At 59.0% G+C, this 14,239-nt stretch overlaps 1 protein-coding gene across 2 annotated transcripts; it reads left to right on the top strand.

Moving 5' to 3' along the window:
• Nucleotides 1-877: 877 nt before the first annotated feature.
• On the top strand, nt 878-6,639 carry Sost (sclerostin). 2 transcript variants are annotated; one of them, XM_003465686.5, is made up of 2 exons: nt 878-4,089; nt 5,267-6,639. In XM_003465686.5, exons 1-2 carry the CDS (start codon nt 3,870-3,872, stop codon nt 5,653-5,655), a joined length of 609 nt encoding a protein of 202 aa, XP_003465734.3. In that variant the 5' UTR covers nt 878-3,869; the 3' UTR covers nt 5,656-6,639. The 2 variants fall into 2 exon arrangements, 1 of the variants encoding a protein (XP_003465734.3); XR_001200326.2 differs by having other exon boundaries at nt 3,922-5,182; nt 5,267-5,397.
• Nucleotides 6,640-14,239: the final 7,600 nt, after the last annotated feature.

Here is a 14,239-nt window from a genome sequence, read left to right as displayed (position 1 = left end):
TTTTCAGTTTTCAGAAAAAAATAAAAAATGCGAAGTTAAGGAGCAGAGGTTTATTTGGGTTACAGTCTGTAGCGGTGTCAGCCTATCCACGGCTGGATCCTAGGCAGGGAGGAGGGCATCACAGAGGAGGAACGGTCCATGGCAGGCTGAGAGCAGTGGGCAGCCAGCAGCCACCTCTCACTCGCCCCTTCCAGGCCGCCCATCCTTTGAGTGGTCCCGCCCACACCTGGCATGGACTTCCCCTCACCCAAACCTCCCAGCGGACTTAGTAATCACACACCCTAGATCCAGCCAGCTCTGCAGACCCACACCTGTGACTGCCCCGCCAGAGACCTTGGGGACAACGGGACACAAGGGTTCACAGCCAGCCTGCAGGGGGTGCCTAAGCACACGCAGCTCCTTAATGTAGTTACAGTTACTGGGCTCTCAGTGCCAGGTAAGTGCTTTGCCCCTGAGCTACAGCCCCAGCCCAGGCAACGCTGAGCGAACAAGGGTAACCAGCATAGTGGAAGTGGCTATGCAGCATTTTGAGAGGCTGAGGCAGGAGAATAGCACATTCCATTCGGGTCCTGGTGATTTAGTGAGATCCGGTCTCAAAATGAAACAAGGGCTAGGTTGTGGCTCGGTGTGAAGGCGCTGGTTCAATTCTCAGTGTGACGGAAAATGCATAACCTGTTTGATTAATGTACATTTTATTATATTTCTAAATACACACTTCTAAAACCCTGCTTCATCTCCATGGTGACCTGGTTGAAAGCCTTCGATCTGCGGGTCCGGGATCTGACCAAGGGCGACAGCCCACGGCCTCAGGTCAGAATGTCCAGGCAGAGTCACCCCAAGGGCCCGGCCCGCAGCAGAGGTGAGCCATGTCCCACAGGCAGCGCCATCTGTCCCGAGCAGAGGGTGGTGGTATCAGCCCTTGGAGCTCTGCCCAAAACCACCGCACAAGCGGATTCCCAGCTGCGGCTCTTGCAGGACAAGTCCTGGGCCGCTGGGACGCCAGGTCCTGCCGTCCTTCCTGCCTGTGCCACTTCCAGGACGGTGACTGCCCTCCAGGTCCAAGGAGTCCTCGGGTCACTCGCTGTCGGGCAAATCGGATACCTGTGTCCAGCAATCAGGGACACGGCCATCTGAAGCGGGAGTGGCCCAGCCCACAGGACATTTGAGGTTCCAGTCAGACCCAGGATTCTGAATCCAAGGAGCCGATGGAGCCCAGTTTACTTTGTTTCAAAGTCAGCTGCAAATATCAGGGCTTCCCACGAGGATCCCAGACCCAGGGCATGCAGAGACACAGGTGCAGCCGCTGTGAGGTGCTGGGTGGATTCCCATGGAGCTAACTCGGCTCTGCCCACCAGCACGCACTGCTTACAGTGCCTGGGACCGGCACAGCCCTGCTCACTGCAGCCTTCATTGCGGGGCCGGGACCTGGGGGCCACTGAGGCGCCTTCTGCGTCTGCATGGAATGAAGGGTTCGCTTCTTCCCTGGACCAGGGTGAGCGTCTCCCTGGCTTAACTGCATGGCAAGTGAATGTTTAGCTTTGTAGAAATTAAGGTCTAACTGCTAAATTTAATGTAAAAACTCACAGCCCACATCCGGTGTGGACAGACAGCTGTTCAGGAGCTGCCCTGGCCCAGCTCCCAGGCTGGATGGTGAGAAGCCAGGGGCAGGGGCTGCTTCTCACGGAGGGATGAGAGGTGGGGACAGCTAGATGCCGGCCTCAGGGCTGCAGCCTGGCTTGGTTCTGCGGGCATGGTGCCCAGCACAGGAAAGGACCTGTGGTTAGAACAAGTTACTCTGGTCTGCATCCCAACGGGTGGAAATCCCGCAAGGGGTACGGTGGGACAACTCCCCAAGGGCTGACATGCGTCGAACTCCATGTGAAGTGAGGGTGAAAGGGGTACAGGGTGTCCTTCAGCGGGTCCTGGGGGGGATGCTGTGGCCACCAAGCTGTGCTTCTTCCTGACTGCATGGGTGGCAAGGTACCCCAGAACTCAGGTGGATGTGCACAGCCGAGGCCGTGCACTGGGTCAAGACTGTGGCAGGTCCAGTGGTGATTCACAGCTCCGTGGGTTTGCAGGGTGTCAGACGGGGGAGCCTGGGGAAGACACCAAGCTCTCCGCGTTACTTATGAGGAGTCCACGTCTTCACAGTGACCTCGAGACTGGAAGTCGGTTTCAGATGCCAGACCAGGCAGACAGCACTTCCGAGGTTCTGGTTCACTTGACTGCGTTCTCTTCCCTCTGACCACTGCTTCAGCTCCAACTGAAATCGAGAAATGAAACACAGCCCGGAGCCTGTCACACCCAGCAGGTGGCAGCAGTGCCTTGAGAATGGTCCCAGTGATGTGGGAGCAGGGCCTGGGACCCATCCCGCGCCCTATGCCCTGTGCCAGCTGCTGCAGGGTTAACCGTGCCAGTCCTGTCAGCACCAGGCTGGGGTCACCCATGGAAGAGGGGTGTCACCTCACCCTGACACTGGCCACAGCTGTTTGCTCTGCCCCAGGAAGCTGAGTCAGGAAGCGACTATCAGTCCTTCCTGTGGGGCGTCTGGCCTGTAAAGCTGTCAGAGTGGCTGCATTCCCGGGCAGGTGATGGATGGGGCAGCACAGCCGGTACCACAGGTGGACACACGGTGAGCAAGTCAGTGCAGGCGGTCAGGCCTTCTGGGGCTCTGCAGGTGTCACCCCTGCACCCCGAGGGACCTGCGGCCGGGCATCTGGGCCAAGGCTTCCGCCCGCCACACCCTCCGTCCTTGCTCCTCAGCTATGAGCTGCAGTACTGCACCCATCCTGTGTCCTGGCCTGCACGGCCGTGGCCTCTCCGGGCCTGGGTAGCACGGCCTGAGTCCCCAGGGGACTCAAAGCTGTGTTTGAAATGTGTGGCAGGGAAACCGTCAGCATGTAGGGCCTGGCTTCACGGGTGCTAGGGAAGTGCTCTGAGCTGGCATCCAGACTGGCGGGGGCCACATGCCCACCTGGCAGCCCATCAGAGTCCCTGAAGAGCAGCAACTGCTGAGAGTCCTGCCCTCCCCCACATGGTCACCCTGCTGTGGCCTCCAGCTGCCCCCTTGATCTTGCAAAGGACATGAGGATGATTGTGATTACCCTCATCAGCAAGATTTCTCTCTCCCTCCCTCTCAGTGTTTTTTTTTTTTTTTTTTTTTTTTTTTTTTTTTTTTTTTTTTTGTCTTTTTGGGACAGACAGTCTCACTACGCGCGCAGTTCAGGCTGGCCTTGAGCTTGCAGGCTGATCTTGAATGTGCAGTGATCCTCCTGCCTCAGCCTCCTGAGTGCTGGGGTTACAGGCTGTGCCATGATGCCTGGCTACCCAGCGAGGTGTCAGGCGGGACTAAGGTTCGGGGCAGAGCATGTGTGTGTGAGAGCCTGGGTTTGATCCCCAGCATAAAAAAAGAAGAAGAAGAAGAAGAAGAAGAAGAAGAAGAAGAAGAAGAAGAAGAAGAAGAGGAAGAAGAAGATGGGGGGAGAATCATCCCTGTGGCTGTTTGCATTCCCGAAACCATTTGTGGGAGGTGACAGTGAACAGACTGCAAGGTGGCACCTGCCCCTCAGCCTCGTGTCCCTCTGCAGAGCTGTGCAGTCTGTTCGCAGAGGCAGGAGGCTGATGACGAAAAGCCAAGCTCCCGGGCTGCCTACAAACACAGCCCTGGCAGGGGAGGAGCCAGGCCAGCCCGGCCTCATGCCCTTGGGGCGCCTGGGGGTCCTGGGTGGAGTCTGTGTGCAGAGGGCGTGACCCATCGCGACTGTCCCTCCCGACCTATGGCCCCATTGGCTGAGCCCAAGGGGAGGGAGCTTTAAAAAGGCCACGGAGCCAGCCGGGAGCCAGGAGCCTGAGCTGCTCCTTCCGGCACCATGAGGCTCTCCCTGGCACTGTGTCTCCTTTGCTCTCTGCTGCATGCTGCTTTCTGTGCAACAGAGGGCCACGGCTGGCCAGCCTTCAAGAACGACGCCACTGAGTTCATCCCCAGGCTCGGGGACCACCTGCAGCCCCCTCCAGAACTGGAAAGCAACAAGACCATGAACCGGGCAGAGAATGGGGGGCGGCCTCCCCACCACCCCTTCAAGGCCACAGGTACAGCAGAGCAGGGTCCACAGTGTGACCTGGGATGCAGAGGCACAGAATGGGGGCCAGGGAGGTGATGCAGGAGGTACTGTGTGGGTGTGGGGGATCTGGCCAGGACAGCAGCGCTGCACATGCCCACCATGGGGATCCTGGGAGTGGATCCCAGACTGAGAGGGAGAAACCAGAGTTTCAGAGGCTAAGTCACTGGTGGTGAGGAGAGTGGCCAGATCCGAACCCCGAGGGTCCTGATGGACAGCGCTGGTGTGGGTCGGAGCTGGGAAGCCCCAGGCTGGAAGCTGAATGGGTTCTCCCTCAGCCCTTTCTGGTTCTACTCTGAGACTGCTTCACCCTTTGGGGTTGTGCTGGACCTGCCTGGGACACCCCAGGAGAGTGGAGCTTCCATGGGACCAGCTGTTTAAACTGCCCCATGCCCATGCTGCCGGGGTGCACAGGACCAGACCAGGGCATGGTGGATCCTGGTGCCCCACCCCTCATCCGGTACCCCCAAGGAAGGCCCCCCATAGGGAATCTGGCACACAGCAGCCCTCAACGTAGCTCTGGGGTTCAGAGTCACAGCTCCATCCCCAGCTGGTGGGGAGGTGACCACTGTAGAAGACCATCTACACTCAGCACCACCCTGGGAGCATGGGAGGGAGTCAGGCCCCTGGTGCCCTCTTTGGGCTGGTTCTTGTCCCAACCCAGTACTTCACACCTCAAGGACTTCGAGCAGGCTGCACCCGAGGCCTGAGGTCCCTGAGGAGTTCCCATCCGGACCTCGGCTCTGTCCTGCCACACACCAGGTGTCCCAATTTACTACCTCCAATTAACCTCCCATCTTTCTCCGCTCAGTCTCCACTGCCCCAGGGGCTGGAGAGCAATTTGGGGGAAGTGGAGCCCTGTGAAAGGTGGGCGTGGTGGGGTTCCGCCTGCGCCCCGCAGCCCCCACAGGTGTGGCTGACATAAGAGGGCCAAGGGGCAGCCTGCAGCCTGGCCCTCCTGGGTGCCACCTGGAGCACACAGGTGGTGGGTGTGAGCTTCCTGTCTGGGCGTCTGTGGAATCCACCAGTGCAGGGGCTCCCAGGAGAGAGGGCAGCAGAGGCAGGTATGGTCAGCTGGGTGCAGGGGTGGTTGGGGTATGGGGTGATGGGCCCCACAGGACATCCAACTCACTGCCCTCTCCCCGCAGACGCCTCTGAGTTCAGCTGCCGGGAGCTGCGCTCCACGCGTTTTGTGACGGAGGGGCCCTGCCGCAGTGCCAAGCCGGTCACTGAGCTGGTATGCTCGGGTCAGTGCGGGCCGGCACGCCTACTGCCCAACACCATTGGCCGTGGCAAGTGGTGGCGCCTGGGTGTGCCTGCCCCGCCCCGCTGCGTTCCTGACCGCCACCGTGCCCAGCACGTTCAGCTGTTGTGCCCCGGGGCTGCGCCAAGAGCCCGAAAGGTGCGCCTGGTGGCCTCCTGCAAGTGCAAATGGCTGGGCCGCGCACACAACCAGTCCGAGCGCAAGGACTTCGCCCCCGGGCCACAGTGGGGACGCAGGCCCAGGCCACGGGCCGAGCTGGACAACGTGTACTGACCCTGGGGCTGGACCCGCACGGCTGAGGGTCCCCGTCCTTCAAACATATGATGCCCAGTTCGGGGACTGAGCTGCGGAATCCATGTGCCCCACGCATGCCAGCTGCTGGCTCCAGCAGAGCAGGGCAGGAACCCTTAGGACACCAAGTCACGGCCCTGCCTTCCTCCTGAGGGGCAGAAACAGGCAACACATGCCGCCCCGGCCGGCTAAGGGGCCCCGAGACCCCGGAACCCCCTGCACCAATGCTTGCTGGGGCTGGGCACCAGGACACACAGCCGTTGCTTGCTGCAGGACCTGGTGGGACCTCGCTGGCCTCTGTCGGACAGGGCAGAGGGCTGTGTCTCCAGGCCCAGGTGCACTCTGAACAGGTGGGGGATTGGCCACTGCCAGTCACTTCGGGAAGTGGCACTGATCCTACTGCAGAAAACGGGACAAGAAAAGGGGGCTGCGGGCCCAGGACGGCCAGGGAGAGCTGGCCGTGAGTCCCAGACTGCTGCCCGTCATTGCCAAGCAGCCGCTCTGCAGTGGGCAGGAAGAGGGTCCCCGGGGGCAGACAGAACAACTGGCGTCCCTGCCTGCGCTGTGCATGTGGCCACCAGCAGGGGCCGGCCCGCCCTGCCTCTGCCAGCACCCGTGAGCGTGCTTCAGTCTGGCAGAGGGCTCCTCCCGCTGCTGCCCAGGGTGGAGGCCGAGGAGCGTGCCCTGGCTCCAGCTCCGTTGCTGCCCCTGCCTGCTTTGGGCACAGCCTTCACTGTGCAGAGGGGACGCAGCTGGGCCAGAAGAGGCCTTAGGAGTGCAGGGCCAGCACAGTCGCCGTCCCACGTGCGCCAGCTAGAGGTGGAGGCTCTCCCCAGCATGCTGTGTATTTATTTTCCCGCGTTAAGTTATTGATGCCAAGGGCTCCCTGCAGGGCGGTGTCTGTTCTACTCCGCAAAGCCCAAGTGCCCGGGTGCCGGGCACTGTTAATAAAAAACGAGCACTGTAGCCTGGAGAGTGGGTCTCCTTTTGTCTCCACACTGTCCTGTCTGTCACTTCACACTGCAGCCCAGCCTGTGAAGGACCCGGCTGTCCTTCGGAGGCCATTCTCGTCCACACCGCCTCCTCTCCGGACTTCTCCTGCAGGTCCATCTGCGGCTCCGGGTGTGGGTGCAGAGCTCACCGCCTGGCCCAGGGTTCTCTCCTCTCTCCCACCCACTGCTTTCTGGACCCCTTTTCGGTGTCCAGTCCCTTCAGCCCCTGCCACAGCTTCGGTCCCATTCCAGCCTCCCAGCACACACTCAGCAGGATGCGCGTTCTCCAGAAAAAGTGGGGCAGCACCTCCCCTCTCTACACGGGGTCCCCCAGTTGCTCCACTGAGCCTCGTGCTGGCCAGGACCCCAAACGCCTGCTGGCGGCAGGAGGGGGGCACAGCCACTGCCTTACACTCAGGCCAGCCCCGCAGAGAGTGCAGTCACTCCCAGGGTACTTCTGGGGGCGGCCACTCCCCAGGTCCCTCAGTTCCCATCAGAGCCAACGGGCCTTGCCCCCATTCCCCACCCCTAATCTAGCATCCTGTGGGGATCCACCCGTCTCGAGGCTCCCAGGGGGCGCTGTGGCTCAGGGCAGGAGACTCGGGGCTCTGCAGTGGGTGTTTGGCAGGGAGGGCAGCGAGCAGGGAGGAGCTGTCTGCGCACCTGGGCACTTGGAGCCGGACTTGAGTCCACCCCAACCCCCAGCAGCCCAGTGGAGGCAGCAGCTGCCCCAGATAGCTCGCCTTTGTGTGCAAGGACGTGATTTGTGCTTGCTGTAGGTGAGTGTGCATGTACATGAGACAGAGCCCCATCCCCCAGACCATGGCCCCCACAGCATCTTCCCTCCCGCCTCACCCCCCTCTATTCCTTCTGGAGTAAACCGCCAGCCCGGCCTGCAATTCGGCCTTGGGTTCTCTGTCCCCAGGTGAGGGCTTCGGCCTGGGCAGGCCCTGCATGGGGCAGGGCCGATCCTGCATCCCCTGCCTCCTCAAGGATGCAGTCCGTGGGGGCGGCTGGGACTTCAGTGCCCAGCTCACCATGAATGTGTGGCCTCTGCACCCCAGCTCAGTGCCACACCCACTTTGCGACAGTCCCACACCATCCCTGGTCCCGCTGAACCATGCAGGACACTTCCCTACCCATCCTAGCAGTGTGTGCACTGAGCACGGGGCCCTGGTGCCAGCGCCCCCTCCCTGTGCCTGAATCACTGTCTGTCTGCGTGGAGACCAAGCCCCCTGACCCCTCGAAGCAGCTGATTTCCCTGTGATCATCACAACTCGAGTCCTGTCCTCCGACAGGACTCCTGGCCAGAGCTGGAGTGGCGAAGGGAGGGGGTGCAGGCTGCCCCTGCCTGGTCAGACAGCGCCAGGGCTTGTGCCCCGCAGCCTGGGTTAGGGGTGGGATGAGCGGTGCCCCAGGAGTGGGTAGGTCCAGACAGTCAGGGAGGGCACCCCACTCCAGTGCCCCCACGGGAGTCCAGCCTCTGAGGAGGCCCTGAGCCTGAACCAACCTTTCGGGGCATGGTGCCAGGGGCAGGTGCTCCCTTGAGAGCAGCAGACTCAGTTGGATGGAGCCCCGGGTGGCTGGGCCAGGCCCCCTGAGGTGGTGTTGGAGCTGAGAACTCAGGTACAGGCTCTGTGGGCACCTGTGGTGGGCAAGGGAGCAGCCTGGGTGCCCTGAGCCATGGCTGCTGACCCCGAACTGTGAGCCAGAGTAAGGGCTGGAATCGCAACAGGAAGGTGTGTGCATGTGTGTGCGTGTGCACACGTGAATCTTGTGTCTGAATGACCAAGACCCTGGCACTGACTTCTGCTCACAGCCTCCCTTCTCCCTGCAGCTGTGCCACCTTGACTCCTTCCCGGCTCTCAGGGCTGTCACCTGCAGTGCCACCATGAGACATCCGTTGTCCTGTCCCTGGCGCCCACAGGGTCCTGGCCAAGATGGAAGCCGCAGCTTTGAGGCCTGGAGATTGCGGCATGGAGGTGGCCGCCAGAGTGTAGGAGGGCAGGTCCAGCAAGACCTGGGCAGGGGGTCGGGGCCAGCAGCCCGGATGGGGCCGAGGATGACTTAAGTCACAGTGACCTGCAAACACTCCCTCCCACCCCCAGGCACATGCTCTGAGTTTTGGGGTCCCTACACCCTGTTTGCATCCCTGGGTTAGTGGCATCCCAGAGGCTGCCGCCCTCTGTCGCCCCAGGTAGGGAGGCCGTTTCTGGGCAGTTGCGCTCTCTCTGCAAGGGACACTGAGGCCAGGACCATGCCTCGGCTCCACCCCTCAGCCAAAGGCAGCCAGGAATGCAGGGTGTCCTGAGCATGTGGCTCCCTGGGCACTGGAACTCATCTCCAGAGGGTGTGTGGGTACAGAGCCGCCCGGAAATCTCTCACCAAGACCCTCTGTGGCTCAGCCTAGTTTACTGCTTTTAAAAACATTAAGTTCAGATTTTTGATTTTTTCTACTTTTCTGGTTTTTGGAGACAGGGTCTGGCGGTGTAGCCCAGGCTGGCCTCAGACTCACAGTGATCCTCCTGCCTCAGCTTCCTGAGTGCTGGAATCACAGTGTACATGTGATGCCACCCAGAGCTTGTGCATCTGTCCCGTGTGGCCTGGGCCGAGGGTCCGCAGATGTTCCCTACGAGGTCTACGCCTGTCAAGGGTTGGTCTCCAGCAGGACTGAGGTGGGTACTTCGGGAAGCATCTGGGCAGGCCCTGGTGGACTGCAGATTGGGGAGGGGTGGCTTTGTGCCAGGGAGCTCACAGGCCACTCCAGACGATGCACTGTGCCTTGCCAGGCCTGCCGGCATGGGCTACAGGCTCTGCACAAAACTCAGGTCCTTCCTTTCACTCCTCCACAGCTCCCTACTGCCTGACAGGTGAGCCCGGCTCCTCTGGCTTCTGCCTGCCACCCTGCCCGCCCCGTGGCCGATGCACCCCCATCCCTTCTGACTTCTTCGAGACAGGATCTTGTTATGCACTGCAAGTTGGCCTCCGACTCACAACAACAGTCCTCCTGTCTCAGCCTCCTGGGTGCTGGGATGACGGGGTGCCCCGCCTGTCCTACTAAGCCTCAGAAGCTTTCAGCACTTGGCTCCCAGGGCCGTTTAGCGGGTGAATCTCTCTGGGAAGGTGGGTCTGCCCCCCCGCAGGCAGACAGAGCTGAATGTGGACCCTGCTGCCTGTGAGGGGCGGGGCAGTGGGGCCACCTGAACTCCCCACTGCCCCTGCTCCTCTCTGCAGCTGTAACCGTGACCGACAGTGAAGCTTTTGCAGGGAGCCTGGGGTGGCTTGGAGACTGCAGCAGCACCACCATGGGCATCAGCTGGGGGCAGGACTGGCGCTGCCTTACAGCAGCCAGCGGTGGGGAGAGCGCTGGCTCCTGGACCAGGTCCCCCCAGCTCCCCACACTCGGGACCCTCCGAGCTCTACCCTCCCCAGGGTCCCTGGACCAGGTCTGCTGTGTGTTGTTTACTCAGGACCGGTCAAACGGTCAAACGCCCGGTGACAGATGTGTCTATCACTTGGCTAGCAATTTGGGGTCACGGCATCAGGTTATTTCCAAGTCCCAGGAAAACAGCTCTTCTCCGACTAAAGAAGTAAATGATATCATTTTTCACTCGGTGACCAGATTCTGAGTGCATCAAGGTCCCCAGGGTGCAGGGCCTCGGGACAGCCTGGCTCCTGGCGGGCTGTTTATGTCTGTCCTGCACCACCGGCTGGGTTGTGGGGGGCTGCGGCTCCAGAGGACGAGGTGTTGGCCCTGTGACAGCTCTGTATTCCTTAGAAATCAACCTCAATTAGGAAAATGACTCCTTGCTGTCCCGTGATGGCTATTTGTAGGGTCTTGTTTTTTCCTGGTCATTTTGGCCAAGACAAGTTGAATCTAAAAGGGAACAGAGGCTAAAAATGCTGTGATGGCTGCAGGGCAAGGACCCAGGGATGCTGTCCAGGTCATTAGTGCCACGGCAGCCTGGACACCCCCTCCTAGGAGGACACTGGATGGCAGGTGCCCGGCCAGTGTCGGGATGGCCCTTTAGTTTCATTCATTTGTTTTTATTTTACTTTATTTTTTGGAGACAGGGTCTCCCTATGAAGCCCAAATTGGCCTTGAACTCAAGATGATCCTCTTGCCTCAGCCTCCCAGAGATGGCTAGATGACAAGCGCCCTTACCCAGAGGTGCCAGCTCCTGAAATGTCCATGGTTCCCTTCTCTGCTGGCCCCCATTGGGGTCCCCTCCCCAGCCACCCTGACCAAGGTAGGGCCCTGTCCCTACCTGCCGTTCATGCCCGCATCATCAGCCCCACCTCCAGCTCCCTCGGGAGCCTCAAGGTGGGACAGGTTCCCAGTCTTTGTGCACAGCAGAGGTGTGAGGAAAGCTGGGAAGGCAGGGTGTCCGAAACCCTGCAGAGGGTGTTGGAGGGAGGGTCACTGCGCCTCCTTCCAGCCCCTGGCAGAGATGCTGCCCACCCCGGCCCTTCCAGCAAGACGATGTGAGCTCCTCTGTCACTCTTCTCCCTGGGCCTGGGGGTGACTCCTGGGGTTCCCACTGAGCTACAACCCCAGAGCTCTGTGCTTCGAGACAGGGTCTCAGTAGGTTGCTATGTTGGCCAGACTGGGCTTGAACCTGCAATCCTGCTGCCTCAGCCTCCCAGGCTGTGTTTTTAGCACGTGCTGGGGGATTTGGGCTCCCAGTGGAATAAATTTGTTTTTTTTAAAAAACACAGTTTGACTTTTGTGTAGGACAATTCTGCCTCACTTAGTAAAAAATAAACATTTATAGGGTGAATTAGCAATATTGCCACCAGAGAGCACATCAGTCTTGCACTGTGGTTGAGGTTCTGGTGTCCCCACCATGGGCTTCTTCACAGTCCTGAGGCCCTGGGGGATTCAAGGGTGGACGAGGAGCAGGCAGCAGTGCAGCTGCAGAGTCAGGGCTGGGGCCCCGTGGCCCTGCTGTGGGGAGGCGGGGGAGGGGGGGCGGGGAGCAGCCTCAGGGTGCCCAACAGCCCCCAGACTGGTGGAGCCGGTACCTGGAGACAGCTTGGTTGGTGTGGGTGGGGCAGCCACCTCCAGGCTGTCACAGGATGACAGGGTCCCCAGGGCCGGGCCACCCCAGCAGGTCAGAGGATGCAGCAGTGCTGTGGTGCTGTCAGCCAGATGGCTGGGATTCTCCCTGCAGGGCTCTGAAAGGGGCAAGCACAGTGATTGTGTTGGTCAGTGGTCAGCAGCTGGCCTTTATTTAATCTCTGGTGTGTTTGTTTGATTTTAAAATGCAGAAGCTGGGCACAGTGGTGCATCCTAACATGGGGAAGCCTGAGACAGGAGGATCTTTGTAAGTTTGAAACCAGCCTGGGCTACAAAGTGAGCTTAAGACCAGCCCAAACTGCATAGTGAGACCCTGTCTCCAAAAGACAAAAAATAAAATAAAATAAATAAACACAGAGCAAGTGACCACCAGCAACCCCAGCCTTGGTCCACACGAAACTGGCTGCTTCAATGTGATCCCCCATCTCCATTCCTATACGTGTGTGCACACGTGCGTAACGTGTGCATGTGTGTCCATGCCAAGTGCACCCTGAGTCAGCATCAGCGTTTTCCATGTGGGTTGGCGTGGCCTCCCGTCGCTGTCCAGTGTGCAGTGGCCTGCAGTCTCCCAAGTTGCCTGGCCTGTGCCGAGCTCTCAGGCCAGGTCCTGTTCCCTATTCAGCCCTGCTCCAGTCCCAACCTCGGCCCTCTCAGCCCATGCAGCCCTCACCCAGTGTCTTCCTGCCTCCACTTCCCGCTCCAAATTCTTCTTCCCTTTTGCTCCCCATGGACCACTCTCCCTACTCCCCAGAGGGGAGGCCCCTTTTCCAACACTGGGAAACCTTGAATTTCCATCTGTTATGGTTTAGACGTAAAATTTCCCCCCAAATTCTCCCACATGTGGAGGTTGATCAACTCATGGAGTCGAAATAAACCTCTCCTCCTTTAAATTGTGGGTGTTGAGTATCTTGTCCAAGCAACAGGAAAGACACAGTGGCAAAGACAGAAATTGGTACCAGAAGTGGGGCCGTGGCTGTGACTTATTGACCGCGTGGTTCAGAAGCATTTGGAAACAGTTCCTGGGAGGAGTTTAGGAAGGGTTAGAGATGCCAGCTAGACAAACTCTACAATGCTGTAAACTGAGCTCTGTGGGAGAGTCTGGTTAGAGCTTGAAGACCAGGATGCTGATAAAAATATGGACAGCAATGGCCAGGCTCAGGAGGTCTCAGCTGGGAACAAGGACTGCATTGCCTTTGAATTTGAGGCCATTCTAGAAGAACATCTCTCTGCATGTCCTGGGAGATTAATGGGACTAATTAATCTGGCAGAGGAAATTTCAAAGTAGCCCAGTGTTTGGGTGGTTTTGTAGTCAGATTTACAGTGAGAATCAGAAGCAAAAGCCCTGTGTGAAAAGTTCATAGTTTCTGCAGAAAGGAATTCCTTGTGAAGTTGGGGCAAAGGAGAGCCAGGTTGCTGAGAAGAACAGCATTAAAAAGAAGTCAGGTATTTGTATCTGGATAATAGAAAAGAAGGTGTGAAAGCTTGTTAGAAATCAGCAAGATTGCCCTTCCCAGGCTCAAGGGGTCAAAACTGTAAGGTTTTCATTTGAGACGAGAGCCCCAGAGCATCCTGCTCATTCAAAGCCAAGAGGGAAATGTTTCCCTGAGTGTTGGTATCGAAGGCTCCCAGGAGCCTCTGCATCCATGACACAAGGGTGCTTGGTTACTGCTTGAGCTGGCATCCGACCTGGTCATCATGCCTGTACTGGTCTCCAGGGATGTAGAGTCCAGAAGTTGTCAGGTCAGGAAGGTTTCCACCCTGATTTCAGAAGAAGGCCTGGGGGACAAGGCAGGGTGACCCAGACAGGGCAGTGCATGGACCTGTGAGAGGGGTGCAGAAAGTTCAGTGGAGATGCCAGGAAGTAGGAGAAGCCAAGAGCGTGCATGGGCAGTCCAGGAGCCAGCACAAGAGAGGCCCTGGGTGTCACAGGAGTGGAGCAGCCTGGGCCTTTTGGAGTGAGCATCCGACCACAGCCTGGCCCACGTGCAGGCTTCGGTCTTGCTTTAGTCCCGTTCTTGTCTGTGCCCTACTCCTCCTTTGGGGGATGGGAGTGTTTATCCCACACCATCGTATGTCAGAAATGACTGACTTTCTTGATTTTTACAGAGGCTGGCAGCTGAGAGTTTGCCTTGAGTCTTGTGGGAGACTGAGTTTTCGGCAATGCTGGAAGTGCTGCAGCATTGGCATCTCTCAGAGGTGGGCTGAGTGCATTGTACATGATGGGATGTGCAGGAATTTTGTTTTTGTGGGCCAGGGATGGAGTTTATGGTGTAGACCTAAACACCTCTCTGATTCTCGGGTGTGAGGAAGGTTTGGATCATGGAGTGCTAATCTCACTGGTGGATTTGCCCACTGAGGAGCTGGGAGCCAGTAGTGCTTTTAGAAGGTGAGGCCAGGTGGGAAGAGGGCGACAATGAGTAGCGTTCTCCCCTTCAGCTCCTCCTCTCCTGCTTCCAGCTGCAGTGGGTCAGCACCTTTTCTTCTGCAGGACCCC

This window comes from Cavia porcellus, unplaced genomic scaffold, assembly GCF_034190915.1.
Source record: "Cavia porcellus strain 051 isolate PalLab524CR breed Dunkin Hartley unplaced genomic scaffold, mCavPor4.1 scaffold_6, whole genome shotgun sequence".
NCBI classification, from domain to species: domain Eukaryota; kingdom Metazoa; phylum Chordata; class Mammalia; order Rodentia; family Caviidae; genus Cavia; species Cavia porcellus.
This window is presented reverse-complemented; position numbering and strand designations above follow the sequence as displayed.